Source organism: Elephas maximus, chromosome 9 (assembly GCF_024166365.1).
Source record: "Elephas maximus indicus isolate mEleMax1 chromosome 9, mEleMax1 primary haplotype, whole genome shotgun sequence".
Classification (NCBI taxonomy): domain Eukaryota; kingdom Metazoa; phylum Chordata; class Mammalia; order Proboscidea; family Elephantidae; genus Elephas; species Elephas maximus.
The window spans coordinates 84,471,294-84,493,796 of NC_064827.1; the positions used below are offsets into that span (position 1 = coordinate 84,471,294).

General features: G+C 40.0%; 1 protein-coding gene across 5 annotated transcripts in view; it reads left to right on the top strand.

Annotated features, from left to right (window-relative positions):
- Nucleotides 1-22,503, top strand: part of TJP2 (tight junction protein 2) — a 160,132-nt gene that overhangs the window by 121,106 nt on the left and 16,523 nt on the right. For all 5 annotated transcript variants that reach the window (XM_049895232.1, XM_049895230.1, XM_049895231.1 and 2 more), the window contains 8 exons: nucleotides 3,202-3,305; nucleotides 4,330-4,483; nucleotides 11,445-11,553; nucleotides 11,661-11,791; nucleotides 13,573-13,639; nucleotides 14,682-14,832; nucleotides 20,489-20,597; nucleotides 21,322-21,532. In XM_049895232.1, the coding sequence (XP_049751189.1) occupies nucleotides 3,202-3,305; nucleotides 4,330-4,483; nucleotides 11,445-11,553; nucleotides 11,661-11,791; nucleotides 13,573-13,639; nucleotides 14,682-14,832; nucleotides 20,489-20,597; nucleotides 21,322-21,532 (1,036 nt within the window). The remainder of the gene's footprint in view (nucleotides 1-3,201; nucleotides 3,306-4,329; nucleotides 4,484-11,444; nucleotides 11,554-11,660; nucleotides 11,792-13,572; nucleotides 13,640-14,681; nucleotides 14,833-20,488; nucleotides 20,598-21,321; nucleotides 21,533-22,503) is intronic.

Sequence of the window (22,503 nt, forward strand, 5' to 3'; positions counted from 1 at the left end):
CTGCTTCCATAAATATTACAGCCTTGGAAACCCTGTGGGGCTGTTCTACTCTGTCCTACAGGGTTGTTTTGAGTTGGAATTGTCTTGGTGGCAATGAGTTTGAGTTTTTTTGTTTTTTGTTTTGAGGTTTTGTTTGGGGTGCTGAAGAGGATTTGGAAACGAACAGTGGTTGTGGTTGCACAGTATTGTGAATGTAATCAATGCCACTGAATCGTACACTTAAAAACGATTATTACGGCAAATTTTATACGTACTTTACGACAGCAAGAATAGTGCTGGTTGCAATTCCCTGAGTTGATTTCAAGATTCATTCGTGGGTTGTAAGCCACAGTTTAAAGACACTGTCTTAAATGGTTGTGCAAGTCATGCCTGGTCTTAGCGAATCAAGGAAAAAAGGGGCTCATGCCCCTTGGCTGAAGCAGCATTTTACTTCTGGGCCATTTTGTTTCCCAAACCTGGACTCTTCTTTTTTTAATGTGCCACTTTTTAAAACAAGATTTTTTTACTGCCTTTTGCTAAGATTGCACAATGACTTAGTGCTCACTGACAAGGGTTGTTTACCCAGTACCCAAAAAGGTTTCTTAAAAGAAATCTGGTAGTAGGCAAGACCTACATTTAATTAAGAAAAATATGGCCCATTCTTATGGCAAACTATTGCATTTCACAGGCCCCAGATAGCCTTGCTGGTAAATGTCTTAGAAGCTGGTCAACTGATTTATTTATTTACTTATTTTTCGTTTAAGAGATGCTCACATACATGTACCAATAAATCTATTTGCAACCTTACAATAAGCGTGCAGTTTTTAAGAGGATAAAGGAGTGGTATATGAACCTGAAAACCAAACCCACTGCTGTCAAGTGGATTTCGACTCATAGTGACCCTAGTGATTAATTCTATTAGTGTACCCTTCTGTTCTGTATTATATAGCCTTCTGTTCTAGGCCATGAGGCCTTTTGAGCAGTAGAGAGTTTTCATTCATGAAAGCAGATGAAGTCTTACCCTTATTCAGCTTCCTAAATTGGGAGAGGAAACAGCCTCAACACTTTTAATCATTGTGGTAGGACCTGGTGTTGACAAGTGTACTGCAAGCCATTTAAAACCTTTTTTTTAAAAATCTATTTCATGTTAGGTTAGGTGCCATAGAGTTAGTTTTGACTCATAGTGACCCCATGTGACAGAGTAGAACTGCCTCAGAGGGTCCTCTAGGCTGTAATGTTCACAGATCACCAGGTCTTGTTTCCCATGGAGCCACTGGTTGAGTTTGGACAGCCAGCCTTTTGGTTCATTCTACTTCGTAACTATCCTAAATTGTAGGTAGTTATTTACTTTTATAAGATTCTCACCCAGAACAATAACAACAATAAAAGAAAATTGAATGTGCCTGGTTTGAAATCTGCTAAGTTGTGAGAGCTTTCTAAAATAACCAAAATTCATTCTTAAAATATGTATATTGACAAGTTTCATAAATAAAATTTGAGTTGTGTGAATAGCATGTAAAGTATTCTTAAGTGTATATATTCCTAGGAAATAATGGTGTTTTTTCTCTTGTGATAGCAATTCCAGGTTCATAAACCCACAGAACTGCTGGTTTTAGTGTTTATTGCTTTGCCTGTCTTATTTACCCCCCCCAAAATATACATATATATATATATTTTTTTTTATACTCTTACCCATTTTCTTTACAATGAATTTTTTTTGAAATGCCAAACCCCACACAATCTAAATTATTACAGACAAAGGGCATACTTTATGCAGTGCTCTTCTCCAGACAATTTCATTGAAATTCTCAGTTTCAGCAGAATATGCCTATTGAGTTTAGGGAATTATGTTTTTTCTCGCCAACATTTCATTTTGAAAACGGTAATTTTATAGCAGATGCCCATATAGCTTTCACCTAGTTTTACCACTTAACGTTTTGCCACATTTGCTTTCTTTTCCCCCTTCCCTCTTTTTTCCCTTTTCTCCCTTCACATTTACACAAACGCACATGTGCGCACACACTCAGTGCCTTTTCTGAACCACTTGAAAGTAAGTTGTAGGTATCTCCCAAGGATAAGAACATTCTCTGGCATAACCATAATATCATTATTACACTGAAGAAAATCAGCATTAATATCCCTTTAATATATAGTAGAGTTCATTTTATGGTCCCTGGGTGACACAGACAATGAAGTGTTTGCCTATTAGCTGAAAGGCTGGCATTTCTAATCCACCCAGAGGCACCTCAGAAGACAGGCCTAGTGATCTGCTTCTGAAAGGTCCCAGCCTTCAAAACCCTATGGAGCAGTTCTACTCTGCACAAATGGGGTTGCCATGAGTAGGAATCTACTCGATGGTAACAAACAGTGGAAATAGTCCATTTTGAAGTTTTCACGCCACCTCCCACTTTGGATCAAGGAGCAGTGAAGGCTCGTGCATTGCATTTGCATTGTTTTGTTTTAATTTTATTGTGGTAAAATATATATAACAAAAATTTGCCATCTTAATGATTTTTAGGAAACCCCTGTGGGGTAGTGGTTAAGTGCTACGGCTGCTAACCAAGAGGTCAGCAGTTCGAATCCACCAGGCGCTCCTTGGAAACTCTATGGGGCAGTTCTACCCTGTTCTATAGGGTCACTATGACTTGGGATCGACTCGATGGCAGTGGGTTTTGGGTAATGATTTTTAAGTATATATTCAGTGAACATTAATTACACTCACCATGTGGTACAACCATCCCCACTATCTATTTCCAAAAGTTTTTCATCACCCCAGAGACTCAGTATCCCTTCAGCAACAACTCCCCATTTCTCCTTTCCCACAGCCCCTGGCAACCAGTCATCAACTTTTTTGCCTTTATGCATTTGTTTGTATAAGTGGGATCACACAGTATTTGTCTTTTTGTGTCTGGCTTATTTATTCCCTTAGCATAATATTTTCAAGGTTCATCCATGCCATAGGATGTATCAGTACTTCATTTCTCTTTGCATTTGGTCTTTATGTCTCATTTAATCTAGAACAATGCCACCATCTCTTTTGGTGCTCATGACATTGACTTTTTAAAACACTCTAGCACAGTGGTCTTGTAGAATATAAATTCTAAATTAATTTTAATTTATAAAATTAATTTTTCTTAAATATTTTTAAATAGTCTTAAGAACCAGACTAAATTTTCTGAACAAGTTGATGGTATATGTGTAATTTGTATGTGTGTCTTCTAGAGTATGGTCTCCGGCTTGGGAGTCAGATCTTCATAAAGGAAATGACCCAAACGGGTCTGGCCTTTAAAGATGGCAACCTGCATGAAGGAGACATCATTCTCAAGGTGGGCAGATGAGAGTGGAGGACAGTCCTGTTCATTCTTGTCTTCATGGTCTGCATTTTCACATTCACAGGCCAACACAGTGAAGTTTTGTTGGGGTAGGGATCAATAGGAAAATGAGACTAAAACGGCAGCATTACGAGATGATATTTTTGTGTGTGATAATACCATCTCACAGTGCTGCTCTTTTAGTCCTGTTTTTCTATGGTTGACTTGGCAATTATATATATATATATATATATATATTTTTTTTTTTTATTTTGCCAGTTCAACAGTTTTTACACGTACAATTCAGTGACATTGATTATGTTTACCTGAGATGACTTTTATCTGAAAGACCGGACTTTGAGATTTGTATAGTTTACTGTTAGATTTTTTGTAAACCTCAAGTACTGTTGTCTTCTCTCTGTTTATTAAAGTTTAAGCTCCTAAAATAAGGAAAGTTGAGAGGGAGAGTTGGCGGCATTATTAATGGTGAGTATTTAATAGTTTTTGTAAATCTCTCCAGTCATGAAATACACTCCAGTAATGAACCAAACCATCGTCTTGAGCTTGGAGATTAAACAAATTAGTAGGGTGATTTAAGGACACTAGAGCTCTTTTATGCCTACACTGGGGATCCAGGTATGCTTGGTTGTGTTTAATTTAAAGGATAATTAATTTGTATTCAGTCATTCATTCCAAAGCCCATGACTGAATATCTGAGTAGAGCTGTTACATTTTTAGCAGGGGAAAATAGGAGTTTCCTGTTCTGTTGAGGAATGGTTGTATTGTAATTAACTTTGTTGTTGTTGTTGCTGGGAGCAGTCTAGTTGATTCAAGCTCATAGTGACCCCATGTGAAAGAGTAGAACTACCCCATAGGGTTTTCTTGGCTATACATAACCTTTACAGAAACAGGTTACCAGGTCTTTCTCAGGGCTGCTGGGTGGGTTTGAACTGACAACCTTTCAGTTAGCAACTGAGCCCTTAACTGTTGTGCCACCAGGGCTTCTCACATATAACATTACCATTCTTCATAAACACAGATCAATGGAACTGTCAGTGAGAACATGTCTTTAACGGATGCTCGAAAACTGATAGAAAAATCAAGAGGAAAACTCCAGCTAGTGGTGTGGCGAGACAGCAAGCAGACCCTCGTCAACATCCCTTCTTTGAATGACAGCGACTCAGAGATGGAAGGTAATGAGATTGTAAGCTTAGCAAGGAAGGCCGTTGCTTTCTGCATTCTCCTCTCTATTTAGCATAGCTGTTCAGCTTGAAATTAAATTTTCAACAAAACCCTCCCTTTCATTTTTTTTACTCTGTATTTTGTTGTTGTTGAGACTATATTTAGCAAAATACATACCACTTCAACCGTTTCTACATGTGCCATTAAGTGACATTGATGACATTTTTCTAGTTGTGCAACCACTCTCACCCTCCTTTTCTGGGTTGCTCCTCCTCCATTAACATAAATTCACTGCCCCACGAGTTTGCTATCAAATCATTTGTTGGAGTTGCTGTTGCCAGTTTGATCCTATATAGATAGTTCTTAAAAGAGCACAATGCTTTGAAAGTCTGTTCTGCATTTTTTCCCTTTTTATCAGGATTCTTCTATGGACTCTGATTGGAATGTTCAGTAATGGTAGCCGACACCATCCAGTTCTTCTCGTCTCTTGGCAAAGGAGGCAGTTCTTGGAGGCAATTAACCACACATTCCATATTCTCCTTCCATTCCTCACACTCCTTCCTCTGTTGCTCCAGGCGAATAGAGACCAATTGTTGTGCCTTGGATGACTGCTTGCAAGCTTTTAAGACCCCAGGCACTATGCGACAAACTAGAAGGTGGAACAGAAGCACTAAACATGTTATTAGGCCAGTTAACTGGGGTGTCCCATGAAACCATGACCCTAGACCTCCAAACCAAGGAACCAAATGCCATGAGGCGTTCAGTTGTACATAAGCAGCTTCAGGAGCTACTCTTTTTTTTTTTTTTGTCCCCATTGTCGTAAGTATATCTATCACGCAACTTTGTTTGCTGATCCAACTTTTTACAGGTGTACAACTTATCTGCAGCTTTTACAGTAATCAGCTGTCACCCTACCCTTAATCAGTGCTGTATTTCCATCACCATTAACCACCTCTTTTCCCCTGCCCCTGGTAACTATTAATAAACTTTGTTCTCTATACATTTGCCTTTTCTTATTTTTTTACGTAAGTGAGGTAATACATTATTTCTCCTTATGTGATTGACTTACTGTATTTTACACAGATGATGTGCACCTCCTGTGTTTATTTGCCAGCCACACCCCCACCCCTGCACGAGGCACCCTCAAAAGTGCCGTCATGCCAATCCTCTTCCACATGTTGCTATATAAAAAAAATCAGCATAGTGTGCTTACAAAAATATCTCCCAAGGCCAGAGGGTGACTGGCAAATGAATGCAAAAGGTGTGCATTATTTATGTAAAATATGATATTTCACTCAGCGTTATGTCTTCCGACTCCATCCGTATTGTAGTGTGTGTGAAGACTTCATTTCTCCTACTGGCTGAGTAGTATTCCATTGTATGTACGTACCACATTTTGTTTATCCATTCATTTGCTGATGGGCATTTAGGTTGTTTCCACCTTTTGGCTTTGTGAATAGTGCTACAATGAACATTGGCATACAAGTCTCTGCTTTCAGGCCTTTTGCATATAAACCTAGAAGTGGGATTGCTGGGTCATATAGTAGCTCTATTTTTACTTTTTTGAGAAACCGCCATGCTGTTTTCCACAACAGTTGTACATTTTGCATTCCCCCAGCGTTGGTTAAGGGTTCCAGTCTCCCCCATCCATACCAACATTTGTTATTTATTTATTTTAACATTAACCATCCTAGCGGGAGTGAAATGGTATCTTATTGTGGTTTTGATTTGTGTCTCTCTGATGGCTAATGATGCTGAGTGTCATTTCATGTGTTTGGTGGCCACTTGATTGTCCTCTTTGGCGAAATGTCTATTCAAGCCCTTTGTCCATTTTGTGATTGGGTTATTTGCCTTTTTGTTGTTAAGTTGAAATTTTATATATATTTTGGTTATTAGATTCTTGTTGGACATGTGGTTTCCAAAGATATTCTTCCAGTTGGTAGCTTGTCTTTTCGCTTTTTTTGCCAAAGTCTTTTGATGAACAAAGGTTTAAAATTTTTGAGGCCCATTTATTTGTTTTATCTTCTGCTGTTTGTGCTTTTGCTGTTATATTCAATAATCCATTGTTGAAAGCTTGGCCCTGCTTGTTCTTCTAAGAATTTTATGGTTTTAGTTTGCACATTTAGGTCCTTAATCCACTTTGAACTTGTTTTTGTGTATGGTGTGAGGCATGGATCCTGTTTCATTTTTCTGCATGTGGAAATCCAATTTTCCCAGCACCATTTATTGAAGAGACTCTTCTTTCCGCATTGAATGGACTTAGTATTCTTCTCAAAAATCAGGTGACCATAGATGTGTGGGCTTATTTCTGGACTCTCAGTTATGGGTCTGTTGAGATATTCTGTTTCCTCTTGAGTCAGTTTGGGTAGGTTGTGTGCTTCTAAGAATTTGTCCATTTCATCTAGGTTATCTAGTTTGTTGCCGTATAGTTGTTGATAAATATTCTGTTATAATTCTCTTTATCGGGTGGGTTGTAGTGTCCCCTCTTTTTTTTTTTTTTTTTGGTTATTTCCGTCTTTTCTCTTTTTTTCTTTGTCAGTCTAGCTAAAGTTTGTCAATTTTATTAATCTTTTCAAAAGAACCAACTTCTGGTTTTATTGATTCTCTTCATTATTTTTCTGTTTTGATTTTCTTTATTTCCGCTCTGATTTTTATTATTTCCTTTCTTCTGGTAGGTTTAGGCTTAGTTTGCTCTTCTCTTTTTCTTTGTAGTTCCTGGAGTTGTGGAGTTAGTCTGTTAATGTGGGATCTTTCTTCTTTTTTTCATGTGGTCACGTATCGCTTTAAGTTTCTCTCTGTATACAGCCTTTGCTGCATCCCATAAGTTTTGGTATGTTGTGCTTTCATTTTCATTTGACTCCAAGAAATCTGTGATTTCTTCCTTGACCCATTGGTATTTTAATAGTGTGTTGTTTAATTTCCAGTATGTTTGTTTATTTTCCAGGTTTTTTTCTGTTATTGATTTCTAGCTTCTCTGTTGTGGTCCAAGAAAATACTTTGTATGATTTCAATCTTTTTTAAGTTTATCAAGACTTGTGTCCTAACATGTGGTCTATCCTGGAGAATGATCCATGTGCACTAGAGTAGAATGTGTATTATGCTGTTTGGGGGCATAGTTTTCTATGTATATGTCTATTAAGTCTAGTTAGTTTATAGTGGCATTGAATGCCTCTGTTTCCTTGTTGATCTTCTTTCTAGATGTTTTGTCCAGTGTTGAAAGTGGTATATTGAAGTCTCCAACTATTATTGTAGTACTGTCTATTTCTCCCTTCAATTCTATCAATGTTTGCTTTATATATTTAAGAGCCCTGATGTTGGGTGCATCTATATTTATGATTGTTAAATCTTCTTGATTAATTGACCCTTTTATCACTATGTAATGTCCATCTTTATCTCTTCTGACAGGTTTTATCCTAAAACCCATTTTGTCTGATATTAAGATTGCCACTTCTGCTATTTTTTGGTTATTATTTGCATGGAATATGTTTTTCTATCCTTTCACTTTCAACCTATTTGTGTTCTTGAGTTTAAGATGTGTCTCTTGGAAACAGCATATAGTTAGATCATGTTTTTTTATCCAGTCTGCCACTCTGTACCTTTTGACTGGAGCATTTAGTCCATTTACATTCACTGTAATTACTGATAAGAAGCGACTTACTTTTGCCATTTTGTCATTTTTTTGTGTGTGCGTCTTAAGCCTTGTTTGCCTTTGCTACTGCTTGCTGTTGTTGTTTTTTTTTTTTTTTTTGGTTTATTGTAGTGAGTCTTTTTTGTTCCTTTCTCCTTTCCTTTTGTGTACATTTATTATGTATTTTCTTAGCTGTTACAATGAATGTTACATTTAACAGCTTGTATTTATAACATTCTAGGGTAAGTTGGTACCAACTTAACTACAGTAACATACAAGAAATTCTACGTACCATTCTTTTCCCCCTTTTCTTTTTGTTATCAGTGATTGTCTTTATATTTCTTGTGCCCTGTAACATAATTTTATGCTTGCTTTTTATATATTGGTTATTAAAAAACATGAAGGGCAAAACATTTCAAATTAGCATGAATACTTTATTCCAGCCCTTGTACCTGTTCATGCATTTCCGTTTATTAGGGATCTTTCTTTTTTACGTATAGCTTTGAATTACTTTCTAGTGTCTTTTCCCTTTTATCTACTCAGCTTCTGTTAGTGTTTTTTGTAGGGCCAGTGGTGGTTATGACTCTCTCAGCTTCTGCTTGTCTGGGAATATTTCAATTTCACTTTTATTCTTGGAGGACAGTTTCGCTGGGTATATTATTCTTTGTTGACAGTTTTCATCTTTCACACTTTAACTATATCATTGTGTTGCCTTCAGGCCTCCAGTATTTTTGAGGAGAAATTGGCACTTAATCTTATTGGGGATCCTTTGTATGTGACTGTTTGCTTCTCTCTTAGTGCTTTCAGGATTCTCTCTTTATCTTTACTTTTTAGAGCCTAGCTGTAATGTGTCTTGGTGTAGATCTCTTTGAGTTTATTCTGCTTGGGATTCTTCGAGTTTCCTTGATTTGTAGATTCATGTTCTTCATTAGATTGGGAATATTTTCTGTCATTATTTCTTCAAATATTCTTTCTGTCCCTTTCTCTCATTTCCTTCTGGAATTCCATGGCGTATATATTAGGTCTCTTGTTATTGTCCCGTAATTCTATTAAACTGTGTTCAGCCTTCTTGAGCCTCTGTCCTTGTTGCTCTTCAGCATCCGTAATTTTAACTATCTTATCCTCTAATTTGCTGATTCTTTCTTCTGCCTGATTAAATCTGTTGATAAGTCCTTCTGTTGTGTTTCTCATTTCAGTTATTCCTTTCTGTTGCAATATCTCTTGTTTTAGATCCTCATTTTGTTCTTGTGTTGTTTTCCTTATTTCTTTTGCTCTTTGTCAGTGTTTTCCCTTGGTCCTTTAATTATGTTTAGTGTTGTTGTATTATATACTTCCATTTTTTCAATTTTTTGGTCATCGCTAGATGCACTTTCATTCCCTTCGTCATGTTCATTTGGTTGGCCCATCATTATTCTGTTCTTTGTGTGTCTTGTGATTTTGTTTTTTGTTATTGGGACAATGGAATTTTTGAGGGTGTTAACTTTCTCAGTTTCCCCCAGTATTTTGGGTTTTTGCCCACACTACTTTATGTAAAAAAAAAAAAAAAAAACTAGGCAGGCAGAGTGTTCATCCTTTCCTTTTACTCTCTGTTAGCTCCTTCTTCCTCCCTGGTTTAATTAGGATTTGAAAGTTTTAGGTCTCAGTTTTCAGCTTTCAGTCTCTCCCAAACACATCGGAGAACACATTGTGGTCAGTCTGTCCACCTGCAGGGGCATCACCACTCAGGTGAGATATCATGTATCTGTCCGCCAGTGAGTGCAGTCCTCTCTTTCTGGTTATTACTCCCTTCTCTTTGTTTCTGCAACTATGGTTTTAGTCAGTAAACCGACAACCAGCAAGCCCCCCCGGAGCTGGGTGTTGCTCTCCAATTTTGTTTGAGGCTTCCTTCCCTGCTCTGTGAGGGCTGCTTATATGTGAGCTGCATTCAGGGGAAGCACAGGCAGACTATCCTCCATTTCAGAGGAGGTGGGGCTGGCACTTCCCAGAAGGATTTCTGAGAGATCTGTCTTGTCTTGTTTCAGAGCCCCAGTGGCCCTGTGGTGGTTGGGGGAGCAGTCTCCATTTAGGTGACCCACTTCCTGAGTTCACTGTAGGGGAACCTTCTGTAGGAGTTCATATCAGGCCAGCAGTCAACAGTTACTGGTTGTCACACTTTGAATGGGCTCCCGGGGAGGTCTGCCTTTTTGCTATCGGAGGAAACCCTCCATTTTAAACATTAGTGGTAAAAGATAAGTGCTCGGTTGATAGTTTCTTATTAAAGTGTCTTTTAAAATTAGGTTTCTGATGGGAAATTCTGGTGCACTTGTGAGCTCCTAGTAGACTCTGACTTAGGCCACTGGAAGCAAAACATGTCCGTACAAGTGGCTTAAAGAACCAACAAGATCATTTATATATTTGTTATTTGGTCAGTTTTGCACTTCTGTGTTTTTGTTTTTTTAAAAGTGGCTGTTAGTATTTATAGCAAAGAAAAAATGATTTGGAGGATAGTCACAATAGGTAGATCCTAAAAATGAAGAATTGATCAGAATGACTGGATATTGTACTATTCGCTGCTTAGTGATCCATGTTACCTCTTCTCTTTTTAAAAAGTTACGTTCATTGCTTGAATATGAAGTATACATAGGATAACACATTAATCTTGTAAAAATAGTCGTGATAATTTCCTTCTTAACCATCTAATATTGCTTTTGTGCAGAAATGTTTAGGAAATGTTAAGTTTTCATTTTAAAACTGAATTTTGTTGCCTTTTAAAAATTTTTCTTTATAAATCCTTAAGACTTACTTTGATTTCCAATATACCAAAAGTCTTCTCTGTCAGTCACTATACCTGTGTATCCTCTACTCTGAGTCAGTTCAGGAAGCAAAAGGGTCCTATGAACTAGTTCCAGAACCTAGGAGGTTATGGTTTATTTCATTGCTACTAAAAGTACAGTCCTTGGACCAGCAACGTCATCTGGTAACTTGATAGAACTGGAGAATCTCAGGCCCCACCCCAGAGCCACTGCTTTCTAACAGTTTCTCTAGATGGTCTGTATGCACATGGAAGTTTGAGAAGCACTGGTTTGTTTGGTAAAAATGAGTATATATATATGATCCCAGTAATTGGGTTGCGAATCTTCAATAGCAGCTTTGCTGGAAACATACAATTCTGAATTTGGTATCTTCTTTATGAATTAAAGCCCTTTTCCTTAAAACTATCAAGTTTTTTCGAGGGAAGACTAAACTTACAGCTCATTTACTGCCTACCTCTTGCCCATTTCCCGTGTTTCTTACCTGGAGAATAGTATAATTTCAGTGGAACCCTTAAAGAATTTATTAAAACGTCTTCTTCTTTTTGAAACCAGACATCTCTGAAATAGAGTCAAACCGATCATTTTCTCCAGATGAGAGAAGACAGCAGTATTCTGATTACGATTATCATTCCTCCAACGAAAAGCTGAAGGAAAGGCCCAGGTGAGATGATTTGTGTTTTTCTTTGTACACACCTCATTGTTAGTGTGCACACACATGCATTTGTGAGTCTGTCACATCATGAGACATTAACATCATGTCTGCTTAAGTTCAAGAGAGGACACATCTGGCAGATTGTCCAGGATGGGAGCCACACCTACTCCATTTAAGTCTACTGGTGATATTGCAGCTGCCGTGATAGAGACCAGCAAGGAGCCCAGACACCAAGAGGAACCGCCAGGTGAGGCTTTATCCTGCTTATTTTCAACAGCTGTCTTCAGGATTGTATACTCGGTAATTCCAGAGGGTGACTGGAATGCCAGAGAGAGAAATTATAAAAAATCATTTCCATATGTGTAAGAAGCTCCTGTTCTCTTTTTCTTTGAATGTTGAGAAAATATAATGAATGTAACAGCTCTTTCAGTTTTTAAACAGAATTGGTTATGTTGGTAACATTCTGTCACCTTTGATGAGTTGAGGTCCTTTTTGTCTCCCATCTTTGATCCCAATCCCATTCTTCTAACCCTGCTCTCTTCCTGTTGTTGTTGTTGTTGTTAGGTGCTGCTGAGTCGATTCTGATTCATAGTGACCCTAGGTACAGCAGGATGAAACACTGTCCAGTCCTGTACCATCCTCACAATTGTTGTTATGCTTAAGCCCATTGTTGTAGCCGCTGTGTCAGTTCATCTCGTTGAGGGTCTTCCTCTTTTTCACTGACTGTGTACTTTACCAAGCATGATGTCCTTCTCCAGGGATTGATCCCTCCTGATAACGTGTCCAAAGTATGTGAAATGTAGTCTCACTATCTTTGCTTCCAAGGAGCGTTCTGGTTGCACTTCTTCCAAGACAGATTATAATAACTTGACATAAATAAATATTGATCCATGGAAAAACCATAGTTTTATTATATGGTTTTTAAGCTATAAAAATGCTACCTTCTTGTACATATAACTATACATCTTGGATTTCAGAGGTTCATTTTTCTTTTTTTCCTGTTTTTTATTGTACTTTAGATGAAGCTTTTTTTTTTTTTTTTTTTTTTTTACAGAGCAAATCAGTTTCTCATTAAACAATTAATACACATATTGTTTTGTGACACTGGTTGCCAACCCCACAACATGTCAACTCTCTCCCTTCTGGACCTTGGGTTCCCCATTACCAGCTTTCCTGTCCCCTCCTGTCTTCTCATCCTTGCCCCTGAGCTGGTGTGCCTCTTTAGTCTCATTTTGTTTTATGAGCCTGTCTAATCTTTGGCTGAAGGGTAAACCTCAGGAGTTACTTCAGCACTGAGTTAAAAGGGCGTATGGGGGCCACATTCTCGAGGTTTCTCCAGCCTCTGTCAGACCCGTAGGTCTTTTTTTGTGAGTTAGAATTTTGTTCTATATTTTCCTCCAGCTCTGTCCAGGACCCTCTATTATGATCCCTGTCAGAGGAGTTGGTGGTGGTAGCCGGGCACCATCTAGTCGTGCCAGACTCAGTCTGGTGGAGGCTGTGGTAGTTGTCGTCCATTAGTCCTTTGGATTAATCTTTCCCTTGTTTCTTTGGTTTTCTTCATTCTCCCTTGCTCCAGATGGGGTTCGTTTTTCTTATTTTGCAAAACCATTGGCACTTGCTAATGCTCAAAGTAGCCCTGGTGCCCTGGTGGCACAGTAGTTAAGTACTCGTCTGCTAACTGGAAGGTTGGTGATTTGAACCCATGCAGATGCTCCATGGGAGAAAGACCTGGTGATCTGTTCCTGTAAAGATTACAGCCTAGAAAACCCTGTGGGGCAGTTCTACTCTGTCACATGGAGTTGCTTTGAGTCGAAAATCGACTTGATGGCACCTAATAACAACAATAACAATGCCTCAAAATTAAACTTTACCTTAAAGCCTTGTTTTTGTTGTTTCATGTGATGACATGTATGTAGCATAAGGTACAGACTTCAATTTTTGTGGATTTTGTGATCTTTGTATTTAAGAACAAACCAACAAATTCCTATTAGTCTGGTTTGATATCGGTAAACGTTGTTTAACCCACAGTCCCTCAACCAAAACCAGCCCCGAGAATTTTCAATCGTCCTAGTCCCGAAGATGAAGCAATATATGGGTATGTATTTCAGTCTTTGTCTCTCTCTCATTTTCTTTTTTTCCTTCCCATACGGCACTATCTCTTTAGCTAAAACCCAGAAGAATAGTGATTTTTACATACAGATGGTTATTTTGCTTATCATCAGTCATCTTTAAGCAACCCCTGGTGCTAGTGTTTATTATGAGTAAGAGAAATTATTTGTAGGATAAGTAAAATGTGGAACTGGGTGAGCTTTGTGATATTCCTTTGGCTTGTTTGTCTTATTTCTCTGGCTACTTTTCCAGAATGTTATTCTGAATTTTGTGTTTAACAGATAAATTCAAGATAGGTGAAGTATTGCTAAACTATGGTGCTTCTGAAGGGGTGTGGAGACATGATGATCCCAAAGATGTATGTGTATGTGAGGGGAGGAGTGACACAGGGCCCTGCACTTGACTGATCAAGACCTTGGGCTCAGTGGTGTTCGAGAGCAGCTGCCTCCAGGAATAGGATCCAGCTTCCCTGGACCTAGGATGTGTCTCCATTTGACAAGAGCCCTGTGGTACTGCCAGGATTTCCTTTGAGAGAATCCTCAACTAGGAGTCAAATGGTGTCAGTTTTAACCTAACTCTGTCCTTTATTTGCTTAATATCATTAATGAGCTTTTGTAAACATTCTACATTTTGACGGTTTCACCAGTAATGCAGGCCTACTATAGAAAAACCTGTGAACGCTGGAAGCTGTGTAAGGTGGAAACCTGTCAGAGGAGGAAAACTCAAATATTTTGCACTGAGTAGAGAATGATAGAAAAGCAGTGACTGCCCTCTATCAAGGGCAGAAAACCTGCGAGACCCAGAAAAACAAGGCAGTTTAGTCGACTTCTGGCTTCATAGGTTTCACTGTAATAATTTCATAGTCCCAAGGAGAAGAAAATCATAGACTACATGAGAAAAATGAGACAGAGCTTAGTAAACTGCAAGTCACCCTATAGACAGAAGAAATGAAATCTCTTCTCTGCTAATTTTCATTCCCCTTTCAAAAAATATCCCCCATCTTTCCTTTCCGAAACTGAACATGGCAGCCCTAATACCAAAATGGTGAGGTTCAAGAAGGGAGACAGCGTGGGTCTCCGGCTGGCTGGTGGCAATGATGTCGGAATATTTGTCGCTGGCATTCAAGAGGGAACCTCGGCAGAGCAGGAAGGCCTTGAAGAAGGAGACCAGATCCTGAAGGTAAGGAACACCTAGCCCTGTTTCTAGAAGTTACATGGAAAGAGTGAGGTTTTCTGGGGATCCTTACTCAAGTAAGGAAGGGTAATGGGGGATGTGGTCCTGCTTGGGAAAATAGAGCAGCTGGAGGTTTGTTAATGCTGAGCGTTGAGGTCTCTCTTTCTCTCAAATGGATTCTGTCTTCTCAGCCCTGGAGCCTAAAGCCCATCCCCATGTCTGGGAATTAATAGTGTTTAAGACCCTTGCAAGGAGTCCCCGTATGGTGCAAATGGTCAGCATGCTTGGCTGCTGACCTAAAGGTTGGAGGTTCAAGTCCACCCATAGGCACCTCTGAAGAATGCCTTGGCAATCTACTTCTGAAAAATCAGACATTGAAAACCCTATGGGGTGCAGTTCTACTTTGGCAAATCTGGCGGTGACCATGAGTCAGAGTTGACAGCGACTGGTGAAGACCCTCACAAAGATTTTTATTAGTTTGATTAAAAAAAATAAAGCTGAGACTCTAAGGAGAAAGATCTTTCAAAAGATCTTGCTAATCTTGGGTTTTTAGTCTTCCCTTTGTCTAGTGTTACTCTTAAGGCAGTGTGCTGTAATAGAACAAAGGCGGGTGTGAGCACCAGACCCTCCGATTTGAACCTCGTTCCAGGCTCTCCTTAGTTGTGTGACCTTGGCTAAACCTCTGAGACTCAGGTTTCTGGGTCTGTTCAATGGCAATAAGAATACTTGCCTCACAGTGACGCTGAGAAGATGAAAATAGATAATACTGAGAAGGCCGCTAGCAGAGTTCTGGCACAGGGTAGGAAAGCAGCTGTCCATTCTCTTTCCCCACAGGAAACAACAAACAGCTGCTGCTTGTTACCCTGGTGACACAGTGGTTAAGGGCTATGGCTGCTAACCAGAAGGTCAGCAGTTGGAGTCTACCAGGTGCTCCTTGGAAACCCTATGGGGCAGTTTCTACTGTGTCCTACAGGGTCACTCTGAGTTGGAATTGACTTGATGGCAATGGGTTCATTATGTTATTGACGTCAAAAGTTACCTAGGAAAGGTAGTTTCTAACTAACCAAATATTGATACTTTAAAAGTTACTATATATTGATATGATTTATTGGTTTTAAAGAATTAAACAATGGTAACTCAGCTTTAGCATTTTATGATATACATACCCAGTACCCAGTACCCAGTGCCGTCGAGTTGATTCCGACTCATCCGCCAGGTGCTCCGTGGAAACTCTATGGGGCAGCTCTACTCTGTCCTGTAGGGTCGCTATGAGGTAATGATATACATAGAATATATTTTTCATTGGCTTCAGAATAAATATCAGGAACTTCAAGCACCTCATGACTACAGAAATACAGAATTCTAGAAAACTGTCTTTGGTAGGATTTTTGCTTTATAAACGAAGTTCTTATATATGTTTTTTTTCCTTGTTAACGTTAGTGGAAAATTCACATGTAATAACTTTGGGGGTTCATTAAGAGTTTCTAGGTTAGAGGGAGAGGGGAGAAAAAAGCTGTAGCGTTTTCAAGGAAGCAAGCAGCAGTATAGAAAAACAGATGGTCCTTTTCCTTCTTGGCTCATGGCCTGATTGCGGTAGTTCAGATTTCATTTCTGGAGCAGATGAAGGGCAGACCTTGATCATGAGCTTTGCTGAAGCTTTCCAGTGAAATCCTAAACTCTGCTTGGCTCTGCTCAGTATCCTGGATGACTGGCTGTACCTGAATGAACCTCGTGGACCACACTATTCCAGGAAACGCCACTCACGAAGATGAAGATTAAAATCCCGTCCAAGTGCCAACTCATACCAGTGTTCTCTTGGGCTAATGCTAAAGAACAAAAAGCGTATTTCTGAGCTAGTACTGGGCCGTAGAGTCGCTGGGTGGTGCAGATAGTTAACATGCTCAGTTGCAAACTGAAAGGTTGGCAGTTAGAAACCATCCAGAGGTGCCTTGGAAGATAGGCCTGGTGATCTGTTTTTGAAAGGTCAAAGTCTTGAAAACCCTATGGAGCAATTCTACTTCATACATTTGGGCTTGCCATGAGTTGGAATCAACTCAGTGGCAACTAACAACAACAACAAGGGGCTGTAAAGTCCCTGGGCGGTGCACAGTTCTTGTGCTTCGGTGCTAACCGAAAGGTTGGAGAGTCAAAGACAAGCCTGGTGGTGGTTTGTGAAAAATCAGCCATTGAAAGCTCTATGGAGCACAGTTCTACTCTGACACACATGGGGTCTCCCTGAGTTGAGGTTAACTCGATGCCAACTGTGGTTTGTTTTTGAAGTGGAGGTACAGAGAGTTTAGGGTGCTAACTAGAAATTTGGAAGCCTTTGCTCATGAAGGTCCGAGGATAAAATATTTTCGTACTGTATAGGGAAAAGATTTTCTGAATTCCCATGAAGAAAAGTAGTGAATTCACTGAGGGTTTGACAGTCACCCCTCTCTGTAAGTTGTTAAGGACAGGGAGAGTCATTTCAATGAGTAACAAGTAACAGTACTTGACATGTATACTTAAGAAAGTGTTTTATTTCCTGTTATCACCCTGACTGGAGTCCCTGGGTATTGTAAATGATTAATGCACTCGACTGATAACCAAAAAGTTGGAGGTTCAAGTCTACCGAGAAGTGCCTTGGAAGAAAGGCCTGACAATCTACTTCTGAAAAATTATCCCTTGAAAATCCTATTGGATCACAGTTCTACTCTGATGCATATGGGGTCGCCATGAGTTGGCTTGAGACTCAATGGCAAATGGTTTTATCACCCTGGCAACAAGGACAGAGGGGTGAGAACTGGCTTCTTTTGCAGATAATCCAACGTGGACGTCAGGAAGTAGACAGCCCTTATTCTTGGGTGTGATTAAGTTTTCTCTTGATTACAAAAGGAGGCCTCAGTTCTATAGGGAACTAAAAAGGATTGAGTTCATCTCCTGAGACAGAGAAGCTGTTACACAGTCGTAAGCTGTGGCTGATACAGAAATCCTCTTTGGGCCCACAGCCGACATGGCTGTACCCTGTAGACTGCTTGATAGCTAATGAAAGAGGATATTTATTGAAAAGGACTGTATAACCTAACCTTCATATATAAAAAGTGCCGCCCTAGCCTTTTCCATGTTCATTTGTTTCAGAGGTCATGTTCATGGTCAAAGTGCATAAAGGAGGTGAACCATGTAGAGATACTAATCACTTTTTTCTGTTTTGGGTGTGTTGTGCTGTAGCACGTTAAGTGCCTCATCGGTAACAGAAGCGCACGTATTTTCAGGTTTTTTGTGCTTGGCTTGACTATTTCTGTTTATTATTTATCTTGTGTAGTTGTCATTTCTCTTTCAGAAACTTCATGGAGTGGGAAAAAAGAAAAACAAATCTGTGGCCGTCGAGTCGATTCTGACTCACAGCCACCCTAGAGGACAGAGTAGAACTGCCCCATAGGGTTTCCAAGGAGCAGCTGGCTGGTGGACTCAAACTGCTGACCTTTTGGTTAGCAACCAGACTCCTAGCCACTGCACCACTAGGGCTAGTTTGTTTAACACCATGTGGGTTTAAAAAATGTAGCAACCAGGGGTGCTTTAGTGTTTTATTTATTTTTCTCATTGTGGTAAAATATGCATGACATAAAATATTTTCTTCATTATAAAGCATACCGTTGGGTGGCTTTCATCACATTCACTGTGTTGTGCAGCTGTCACTACAGGCCGGTTCCAGAACATTTTCACCACCCCAAAAAAGAGAAACTGGCATCCATTATGTGCTTTAATTTTGGCTGTTGTATTTTTGGCTTGATTGAAGGTCAGTCTTTTGTGGCCATGGTGATGGACAGAGGACCGTCAGGTCCTGCCTGCAGCCCTGTGGCCTTGTCTTATTTAAATGAACAAAGAAATACACCGTCAGTTGCCGTCGAGTAGACTCATTCCTGGTGACCCCACGTGTGTCAGAGTAGAACCATGCTCCATAGGGTTTTCAGTGGCTGATTTTTCAGAAGTAGACTGCCAGGCCTTTTTTCTGAGGTACCTCTGGGAGCACCAACTTTTTGGTTAGCAGCTTAGTGCACTAACTGTTTGCACCACCCAGGGGGTCCATAAGCATATATAAACCAAAAACCAAACATGTTGCTGTCAAGTCTATTCCAAGTCATCGTGACCCCCGTGTATGCAGAGTAGAACTACACCATAGGATTTTCTTGACAATAATCATCATGGAAGCAGATTGTCAGGTCTTCCATGGTGCCGCTGAATAGGTTCGAACCGCCAACCTTTTGGTTAATAGTTGAGTGCAAACCACCGACCTAAGCACATATAAATAAAAAAAACCCAAACCAAACCTGTTGCCATCAAGTTGATCCCGACCCATACTGACCCTATAGAACAGAGCAGAACTGCCCCATAAGGTTTCCAAGGAGTAGCTGGTGGATTCAAACTGCTGACCATTTGGTTAGCAACAGGGCTCCTAAGCATATATATAATGGCATATAAAACCATACATGTGGCCATACGGAGATACAGAGGTAGATAAACAAATGACACAAGAAAGGACTGGACAGCAAAGTGCAGTGCTTCCTAATTAGGAGGTGGAGAGGTGGGAATACAGTTGTCTTAAATGCTAAATACCGTTCCAAAGAAAAAGGCAACTTGACTGCTTTGGCGATTCACTTTAGTTTAAAAGCAACACAGAAGTTTTCATCTAATGCCTATTTTCATTTCATCATGCTTTTCTAACTTAAGGCCCAATTGATGATAACTTCTTAAAGTAATAGAGCATTACCCTTAGGACTAAAAGCATTCTACAGCCCTAAATGACTGAAGAAAGTATTTCATAGGAATTCTACCTCTTTTCTTTTCTGCAATATATTGCTAAAATATTAGAGGTACTTTAAGGCAATATTTGCATTTTACTTATTTGTAATTACTCTGTGTTAAAATGGCTTTTAAGGGACAGAAGTTAAGATTTCAAGATGTCTTTTTCTGTGTGCCACAATTTTACTTGCTTTCTAACTCATCTTCCAAAACTTATTTACAGTGACCCCTACGCAGTCCATGGGAAACAAATGTATGGGCTCCTTGCCAGAAATTGGTGTGTGCCAGAAGCCTAACTATATAAGGCTGTATATTAGGCTAGTGGTCTGCCATGGAAGGCTAGTGTTCTTCAATTTCATAGGCACATGTATACACCTTTTAGGTGACCAAAGCTGTGGGAGAAAGGTGGAATTGATCAGAATTCTTATTTGCAGGTTTTCATTTGAACCAATTTAAAAACAGTGGAAATGGCTTCAGGTGGGCCAGCACATTTATTTGCCAGAGAACCCACCATTCCCTATTGTCTTACAGTTGTCTATTTCATACTTGTACATTACCTGCCTAACCAAGTGTGTGGGAGACTCAAGGAAAAGAGGGAGACAGCCACAACCCAAAGGAACTCTAATCTGATCCATTGTCTCGTGGTGGAATGGCATATCCCTCAGGGATGGTGGGCAGTGTGGGGAGGCAGGAAGGTGTGGATGCACACAGAACTTGCAGCCAGGCAGGCTCATGGTGCGTGCTGCGTGGATTGATAGGGTCACTGAGGCTTCTGTTTTTGTATTTGCTCTGGCTGGGCCCTGAAGAAAACAGGCAAAAAGCTCAAGTGGCGCCTCCTTATAAATTTCTCATTTTTTGTTCTGTTTGTCCTTCCTATCAGGTGAACACACAGGATTTCAGAGGGCTGGTTCGGGAGGACGCCGTTCTCTACCTGTTAGAAATCCCCAAAGGTGAAGTGGTAACCATTTTAGCTCAGAGCCGAGCTGATGGTGAGCAAGTTTGGTCATTTCACTTGGTTTGGAGGTGGGATGGGGTTGGGGAGGAGAATGAGAGAGGTGTCTTGGGACCAGAAGAGGCAAATCTGGATATTAAACCATCAAAATACCCCATGGTTCACGGGCGTGTAGAAAAAAATTGGGAACCATTAAACTTTGTATAAAAACTTTTTCTCTGCACTACTTCAGTATTTTCACTAGTTGTGTCAATTTGGAATATATCTGCTTTTCTGAATAAAGACATATCCTTTTCTGGATCGTGACGTATTTGAAAGTAGACCTGCCTGGAGTTGTTATGGAGTTTCTGGGAATGTCTTACCCTATGGCGGTCAGCCTCATGCTTGCACTTATCAGTCTTTTCAAAGTTGCTTAGCCCTTTTAGGCCTTGTTGTTTTTACCTGTAAAGTGGGAGATGATCATATCTTCCCTTCATGCCTCAGAGAGTTGATTAGCAACTCATGAAGTTAGTTTTTCATCCTTCCTTTTTTTTGTTTTGTTTTGCCAATTCAACATTTTTCACTTGTACAATTCAATAAACACAATTCTATCAATTATGTTGGGCAACCATTATCAACAATCCTTCCACCCTGAACCATGGTTCCCACAGGCCTGTGCTCTGAGGTCGCTGAATGGTGAGAACGTAAGGGGAGGGCATTAGAGATAAGGAGAAGCCTGACTGATACAGCCAAATGCAGCAAACAGTCCTTTTGTCTTTCAGTGTATAGAGACATCCTGGCTTGTGGCCGAGGGGATTCATTTTTTATAAGAAGCCACTTTGAGTGTGAGAAGGAAACGCCACAGAGCCTGGCCTTCACCAGGGGCGAGGTCTTCCGAGTGGTTGATACGCTGTATGATGGCAAGCTGGGCCACTGGCTGGCCGTGAGAATTGGAAATGAGTTGGAGAAAGGCTTAATCCCTAATAAGAGCAGGTATCTGCAATCACACACTCCCTCACACCCCTCGTCATCCCTCCCTCATCAAAAACAACAAAATTCCCCATTAGGAAGCCCACATGATTTCATTGTTTGTCATCATGTCCACTACCATCATCTACGCCTTGTTTCCTGGGGGAATGGCTGGGACCTATAAAATACCCACCAGCTTCTTAAAGAATCCAGACTTACTGGTCCCATAGAGGCTGGAGGACTCCCCGAGACTATTGCCTTGATATACTTCTTAAACCTTGAATTGGTGAACTATTCCCTGAAGTCCCCTTTAAACTAAATAACAGTTTAGCACAAAAAATAGATTGTTGCCCTTGAGTATTATGCTTTAAAAAAAAAAACGATGTACATAAGACCAAATGGACAAGGGTTACTCTAAAGCATAGATAATAAGTTTGGGGAGGGGGGGCAATGAGTCTAAGTTAATGGGAGTGAAACAACTAGAACAGAAATAACGAGAATGTTGACATACGTGAAGAATGTAACCTATGTCACTGAAAATTATGTGTAGAAATTATAGAATGGGAGCATGTTTTGCTGTATATATTTTTACCAAGAAAAAAAATTAAAATATATTAAAAATATCCACCAGCTGACTTGCCGTGAGTGTTTACCATCATGTGGTTGGTTGTTGAACTTGGCCAGCGTTTGCATGATTTCCTAAGGAGTGTCTGCTGCCTTGTGCAGGGTACGAGGTAGATACTGAGTGGCCACAACGTACCTCTTAGAAATAAGCCAGCCTTGTTGGGCGCCCAGCCCTCTTCCTTGGGAGAGGCTTATGTGCCTCAGTGAGCACTTTTTGGCTGACAGTAGAAAGACCTAGGAAAGATACCGTACTTTCGCAGGGGTTCAAGGTGTGTTTACTCACTCTATGCCAGCCTGCCAGAACTGGGTCTGGTGGGATGTCTTTATTACTGAGCTACTTCTGGTGAGTTTTGTATAGACCCAACCTCTCT